The 7,787-nt window shown below is 37.0% G+C and overlaps 1 protein-coding gene across 1 annotated transcript; it reads right to left on the reverse strand.

Annotated features, from left to right (window-relative positions):
• Positions 1 to 491: 491 nt before the first annotated feature.
• Positions 492 to 4,030, reverse strand: LOC121234426 (PRA1 family protein H). Its single transcript, XM_041130357.1, has 5 exons — positions 3,497 to 4,030; positions 2,475 to 2,611; positions 1,331 to 1,402; positions 1,175 to 1,237; positions 492 to 922 (listed from the first exon to the last, which is right to left on the reverse strand). Exons 1-5 carry the CDS (start codon positions 3,901 to 3,903, stop codon positions 912 to 914), a joined length of 690 nt encoding a protein of 229 aa, XP_040986291.1. The 5' UTR covers positions 3,904 to 4,030; the 3' UTR covers positions 492 to 911.
• Positions 4,031 to 7,787: the final 3,757 nt, after the last annotated feature.

Raw genomic sequence — 7,787 nt, forward strand, 5'->3', positions numbered from 1 at the left:
CGAAAAATGTTTGGTTTATAAAGAAATTTTATCAAAGTTAAAGTGATTTAACATGGTATGCCAGTTTGTAAATTTATTTTTCTAAAATCTCTTCATAAGAAAAGTCTCTTTATAGATCTAACACACGGCATGCCTCATTGTTAGCGAGTGCAATATGATTTTTGCAATATGTTAAATTTGATAATTTGGGAGATTAAAACTCAAGTGCAACACATCCTACCAATACAGGGATAAAAATATGTACTAACCCTTCATTCAAAAGACAAGAAAAATATTAACAAGGACAAAAAATAGTACATTTAAAACTGTAATATTGGTCTGTCGATATATAGCTAGTCTGTAAACTGCATTTTTTCAGATCATGTTAATTATATGGTCAGAAAGATGTTCTAAAGCACAATTTAGCCTTTTCAAAATAACATTTTCTCAAATATGGTTACGAACTGCCCCAGGTTCCATGGACTAACACCTGCAACCAATCATTTTTTTAAAAACAAGTACTAACAACCAAAATTTAAAGCTCAAATAGAAGTTTTAGATCTTGTATAAGGGCAGGCACCCAGAATACAACAGCCATAAGATATGTAACATCCACTATATAACTCGTTCACAGCTGCTTAAGCAAAATAATACGTCTCTACTTTGCCATGATGAGTAGGGCAAGCCATCCAATTCTTTGTTCAAATGACCTCATTATAATTTAGCATTTCACGGAGGTGAGCTTAAAAAAATGATCCAAAAAGCATCATGACCTTGCGTATGTACCATCAGCTTGATAAGCACCATCATCTCCATCAGAGTTGGGATTCAAAATTGTTGATCTCTTTCAGTAAAAAGGCCTTGGACTAAAGCTAAACATATTTTTGCTCAAGGGTAATTACACTTTTCACCCACAAACCACCACATATTTTTCACCTTGCACCATAAAAGACAAAATTTCAATTTGTACCCTAAACTACCTATATTTTTCAGCTTACACCTTTGCTTAAAATCATACTGTTAAGATGACCAAAAAATTAGCCGTATGGTAAAATCTGAATGGCCATATTTGAATTGAAGGTGCAAAGTGAAACCTACTTGTAGTTTAGGGTGCAAAACAAAAAATAGGTGGTAGTCTGTGCAGGTGAAAGTGTAAATTCTTCATTTACTTATTTTGCTCAAGCCTACTACTTACTTCTCCCACGAGGAGGCTGCTTTGCAGGAGTCAGCTTCCGAAATGCAGAATGTAAAATCATGCCTAGAAAGGGATTCCAATAAGAAAAATATTAGTAAATTTTTTTTTTTTTTTTAAATAAGTACTAACAAAGGTACACAAGAATACGAAAGTCACCTGTATAACTGACACCAAGTGCACAGAACAGAGCCATCTGAACATTAGAACATATAACAATAACAGCAGCAACTGCAACGATGACATCCACCCAATGTTAATGGCATAGCCAGATTTTTTTTTTTTTTTTACTCCTATATATAGCTAAGACAGTTGTACCTATAAAAAATATAGCTAAGACAGTTGTCTGGTGCAATCGTAAAGTTCGCAGATTATCGAATGCCAGTGCATGATTCAAGTCTTGAGAATTACCATTTCATGTTAAAAATGACCAAGGCTGGGACCATATTCCAGCCACCCCTCCCAAGACCCCGCTTAGATGGGACCAGCATAAGATGATGGCAGTTTAAACAGGATGAGAGTTTTCACATTTTTCTAATAATGTTTGTATTGATATTAATACCGATTAATTAGAAATAGGGGACTATAAAGATAATCCACTGCCATACAGGAAGACGTCACATCATGCAGAGCATTTGACATTTTTTTTTTCCCTTCTATTAGGAGGTTATATATGCAACATCGAGTTCTATGCTCCACCATAATCTTACAAGGTGTGAAAGCACTATTTAGCTAGAGTAGAGCTCATTGGCAAGAACGGTTGAAACGATAAGACTTTTGGGTTCAGAAAGGAAAGTTTGGTTCTATAGAGCGCTGTAGCAAAGGATTTAGGATGTTGGGAATTACACTGTGCATCAATGTGGGAAATGTGTGCATACTACCTTGCCTTCTTAACCACCCCCCCACCCCGAGGAAAAAAAAAAAAAACAAAACAAACACACTTGGCCTTGAAAGGAAACAAATACTCAGTCAAGACTCACCCTACTTGTGAAGAGTTATTTATCACCCAAGTTACAGACCTAAAAAGTTCTTCATCAATAAACAAATAGTTCGTCAAGACAGCAGTAAAAACTACATCAATAAACCTCCAAGCTACAGACCTCAAAATTTCTACATCAATAAACATTATTATCTCATGGATGGAGCTCCACATGCACCAAGCAAAATATTTCCTCCACCTTGGAACATCATCGGAATTATTCTCCAAATTGATCATTAAAAAGTGAAAAGATGAAGATCAGATGGAGTTTTCATTTTAAATATAGATAAATACTTTCCAGAGACAAAAGATTTGATAAAGTACCACATTGGGCAATGCGAACCAAACACTGTTGAATTACTGGGTAATGATCCAATCCCCATCTGTCACTACAAAACTTGAAAACATCCCATAGTGCCAAACATGATAACAATCCAATGAGAGCAAGCGGCATCTGATACCTAAAACAATGAACATCAAAAAAAAAAAATTGAGAGATAAGAACATTCTTTGAGGGTGAAACAATAATTTTTCTATCCACTTCAAAGAATTAGCTACCAATACAGGTGACGACATTAAGCCCCCTTACAAATAAACGTACACCAATGGAAAGGCAAGCAAATATAGCTTCATCGTTCTCTCTTTCCCTTACCATTGGACAAGTGAACTCCAATAGCCTAGGCTAAATTGATTCAATATACCCTCGGGTATTAAAGGATCGTGCATTGAGATTGGAGTAGAAGCCATGCTGTACAGAACCTCCTTACATGGTCTTGTACTTGCCCATTAAAGCCTACTTAAATACAGCAAGTCCCAACCCTTCTCTCCAGGTGTTAAGGAGACTAAGGAAAGATTCAAGAACATATAATTCTGACTATCTCCATGTCTTTTTCCCCTCGAGAAAATAAAAACTCATTACAAGCTCCAATTAATTGCTGGGAAAAGAATACATAGGAATTTAAACCACCTCCTAGAAGTCCAGAACTTCCAACATAGATATTTCAATATTCAAAATCAAAGAAATAAAAATCCCCACTCAATTACAAAATTTCCCAAAGAAAAGCAAAGAAACCTAAAACATAAATTACAAAATCTCTTCCAAAGAAACCTAAAACATAAATTACAAAATCTCTTCCACTAATCCTTAGTTCTAATAATCTGCAGGTAAAGGGAACATTATAGAAACCACGGAGTGAGAAAACAAAAGGATGAGACCCGTCTCCTCTCCTACATTTTCCCATAAACCAAGAAATCCCAATTCCCAAAACCCACGCGATAATCGAGAAGTAAACAACAATATATAAAAATCAAATTTACAGAGAAATAAAGAGAGCGCGTGTCCATACAGGGTGCAGGCGAAGAAGAGGATAAAGAGGGTTGCATAGTTCCTGGCATAGCGCTTGACATTCTCGTGGACCCGCAGCCTGGCCTGAGCCGGGGAGGACGGGAACGAGTAGGAGTCGCAGAACCCCACAAACCCATAACTCCAGGATGGCGTTTGGCCGGAGAAGTCTTCGGTGGTGAGCTTGGAGAAGGGGTTGAAGGTGAAGAGAGAGAGGAGGGTGAGGAGAAGGGAGATGAGCCCGCTGGTGATGGTTGAGTTGGTTGAGGTAGTGGTGGAAGGATCAGAGTATGTGTTGGGAATTGAGGAAGTGCGGTGGTCGAGGATTTCGAGGTAGCCGGAGTCCCGGAGCCATGACTCGAAGGCGGGCTCTGGGACGCTGAGGGATAAGGGGTTTGAGGAGAATGCCATTTCCCAACCACACCAAATAAAGTTGGGTTTTTATTTCCCTTTCGGAAAACTGACCTTTTATTCTTTATTAAAAGAGAAGTGAAATGGTTTTTTATTCTTCAACAATAGAAGTACTTGGTTGTTCTCGTAAAAATGGCCTTACTTTTTCTTCTCCAAAGAACGAAAAAACGCCCAACAGTACTCAAGATATGAATTAATATCAGTTTGTATCAAAAAAACAGTACTTAAAATATCAATTTCAAAGAATAATACCGACCCAATATTTCAAGATTTTGTATTCAATCGAACCTCAAACTAGTAGGCGTTTTCGTTTCTAGAAAGAGAAGCAAACTACTCATCCATTTTGAGTGTTTCCACAGGAGAAGAGGACTCCTCTTCGTTTCTTTTCCAGTACTGATCCGTGTATATATTTTCATACTAGTGTTTTTTATCTCTCATTTCCATCGGTTCAATTTTGATCAGATCTACCACACTCCGACGATCGACTATCGACACGCGCCCTACCATGCAACTCCTCATCGTCGATCTATCGAGACAAAGTGGAACCACAACGAAAATCTCAGCGTGTGATGCTCACATGCGGCTTATTCTGTAAATGTCTATCATGCCCCATTGCGCCATAAATCATCTATCGGCTACACGCGCTGCACCAATAGATTCTCCACCTTAAAATCTTTCATATCTGCCCAACCTCATCTCACAATCATTGGTGTGTGGTCTCCACGCGCCACCATAGGTGCGAGTGAAGAAACTAGGCCCACCACAGTCCAGTCTATTCGATGTCAGTTTTCCTACTATGTTTTCGTCTTCCCTAATTAATGATCTTGAGGAAGGGAATACGAGTCTCTTCAGGAAACATATCAAAATAACAAACTACAGTACACCTTCAGCTTCCACCGCCTTCAGCGGTGGCTCCAAAGTTCGTACAACTCGAACTGCAAAAAACGTCATTTAAGATGGCACCCTCTTTGCATGGTATGGGCGGGAACCAAGTATTTGCTCCTAAAACCCTTTTTTTTTAACACTTTTTGGATGTGGTTGTTGTAATGGAGAGTTGGTAAAACACGGTCCACACCCCCTCCTCATGTATCTTGTTTTCTATATCTTAAAAATATATTTGCTTGTTAGAATTAGAGAGAGAGAAAGGGAAAAAAAAAACCCTCAAACTAGCATGAAAATAGCAGGTCTTGCTTTGTAGTACATTTCCTTTTTCCTTTTTTCTTAGCACCTCTCCTCCGACCGCAATCTACTTATTATTCTGAAGAAAGTAGATTGGTATTGCCATTAGATTGGCTCTTTACTAGTCCAATTTGGAAACCCTTGTTCTGTTTTTTTGTTTCTTAAATTCTTTCCTTCAAATATCTATTTTCTATGTTGAATGGAAAATAAAATTACATAGAAAGCAAAACTTTTGGAAGGTGCAAAAGTAGAGCGATGGGTGTTCCTTTCCAGTAATCATTTTGCTCTGAGAATAGTAAATGACAGATTCACTGATGACAGATGACGGATGATGGATAATTGCATTGAAACTCGGCAAACAGTCTGACATCCTGTAGTGAGAATGGAAGAAGTGTGGTGCGATGGAAGGGTAATGCGAAAGGCGTGCTCTGGGACACTACTGACAGATAATTGCAGCCTTTCGGAAGGTGAGAAAGAGCCATTCGTTTAAGTTCTTGTTAATGCCAAAAATTGCACAACAGTCCGGAAGGAGATAAAAAGTCATTCTTGGCTCGCTATGACTATCTGGGCTTCGTTTCATGTAGTCAGGAGCCCCCGGCATGGTCCAATGCAACTGTGTGTACATCTATGGCAGTGAATGAAAAATAAATACTGAGAATGTAAACGATAGGGAGACACAGATTTACGTGGTTTTGTATAATGCCTACGTCCACAGAAATTTTGGGAGAGAATATTTACTATAATAAGTTTATTTACAATCCCTCATAGCTTCTCATTTCTCATTGTACAATGGAGATCTCGAATATATTTGCTGGAGAATATGTTCTCGCTGGAGCCTCTTTCCCCTTTTTTTCCTTCATCTCTTATCCTGACACTCTCATTTTCTTTGTCCCCTCCTTGTCATATCTTTCTTTTGTCTTCTAGTAAGGGGACCTCCCCCCTTGGTCTAGGCTCTTCTAGGTCAGATATATTTTACTCATTACAGCTGTACGCAATTCTTAAGGATCGTTTGTTCCAAATAGGGGTGTAACGGGTCCGATTCGGTCCGATTTTGGACATATTTAGAACCGAACCGGTATATACTAGTTTTGAGATTTGAAAAACCGATACTGCACCGATTACACTCCTAAACCGGTACTTTCGATTTTACCGATTCATGTTCAGTTCAATCCAATTTTTTTAAGTTTTCTCGATATATTATATAGTATATAATAATATAGTGATAATATATTATAGTGTATTATAATATATAGTGAAATAATATTAGTATAACAACTTATACAATAGACTATGGTGATAATATATAGTTATTTATATAGAATTTTAAATTTTAATATTATATTAATTAGTAATTTATCATATAATACAAAATTATTTTATATATAATTATATATATTATAGATAAAAACTATATATAATATAAAAATCATATAAAAACATTTTATACAATATAAAAAATTTAAAATATATATATAAGAACCGGTCTAGTCTGATGTTAGAAAAAGGAAAATCGGAATCGAACCGATTTTCAGAAAAATGGAACTGGTACCGGACCAGACCAGACCAAACCCACCGGTTCAATTCGGTTCGGTTTACCTGTTCACTTTTTTTTTCTCATCCCTCGTTCCAAAAAAGACTTTGAGAATCTTTAAATATAAAATATGTAGTCAAAATGATATGTCAATGTCCGTAGAGAAATACATCCCAAGAATGGGTTCCTGGTTACCTGTTTCACTTCCGTTAAGCGATAAAGATTTCTAGGCGTGGAGTTAGGTGGGAGGTGTACTCGGCTGCATAAAATGCGAGTGCGGATCTCAGACATTTCAGGAGATGAATTTGACCGCGTAAATGGTGAGCACAGAGCTCGGTGTGGCTGGAGGTATACTTAACTAGGGGTGTAAAAATTAATCGAGAAACTGGCTCGAATCGGTGGAATCGATCCGGTTTTGGACCAGCCCGGTCTGAGACCTGTTCCCTTAGTTCCAAAATTGGCCAATACCAGTTTAGTTCCTAATCTATACTTTTTAGGACCGGATCGGACCATTTCACTATATTATAGATTTTAAATTAATTTTTTAATATTATATATAATATCTTTTATTATAATAATTTTCGTATATAATAACATAAATTATAACTATATATAAGATAATGTTATTATAATTTATAACATAAAATTTTAATTTTAAACATGAAAACTTATTTGATCATATGCTTTAAACATAAAATATATATATATTAATAACATTTTATGGCCTAATAAATTCTCAACATATTCATTTTGATAAATATACAATACATTAGTAATACTAATATACGTTAGTATATTAGTTACATTTTATACCCTAATACTAATACTATTAAAATTAGAAAATCGGACTAAACCGGACTGAAACCGGCAAAACCGAAGGTACCAGTTTAGGAGGGTAACCGGTGCGTAATCATTTTCAAAAATGCAAAACCAATGCATATCAGTTCGGTCCTAAATTTTGTCCAAAATCGGACTGGACTGAACCTGTTACACCCCTATACTCCACCTTGTAAAATACGAGCGAGGAGCTCGGACATGGTGGGAGATCAACTCGACCGCGTAAAATGCGAGCGAGGAGCTCAGACGTGGCGAGCTCGTCGAATCGTTCTCGAAGTTATTCTGAGCAAGGCAGTTTTGAAGTTTGGAGGCTCATTCCCGAAGGAGTCCCGCTGGC

This window comes from Juglans microcarpa x Juglans regia, chromosome 6D (assembly GCF_004785595.1).
Source record: "Juglans microcarpa x Juglans regia isolate MS1-56 chromosome 6D, Jm3101_v1.0, whole genome shotgun sequence".
Lineage (NCBI taxonomy): Eukaryota > Viridiplantae > Streptophyta > Magnoliopsida > Fagales > Juglandaceae > Juglans > Juglans microcarpa x Juglans regia.

Bases quoted from the DNA above. Each gene is read 5' to 3' on its own strand.
- LOC121234426 (XM_041130357.1), bottom strand. From the start codon at position 3,903: ATGGCATTCTCCTCAAACCCCTTATCCCTCAGCGTCCCAGAGCCCGCC. The intron at 2,612-3,496 runs GTATGGACACGC...TCATTGTTTTAG, and splicing joins CTCTTCTTCGCCTGCACCCT to GTATCAGATGCCGCTTGCTC. The intron at 1,403-2,474 runs GTACTTTATCAA...TCATCGTTGCAG, and splicing joins GGTTCGCATTGCCCAATGTG to TTGCTGCTGTTATTGTTATA.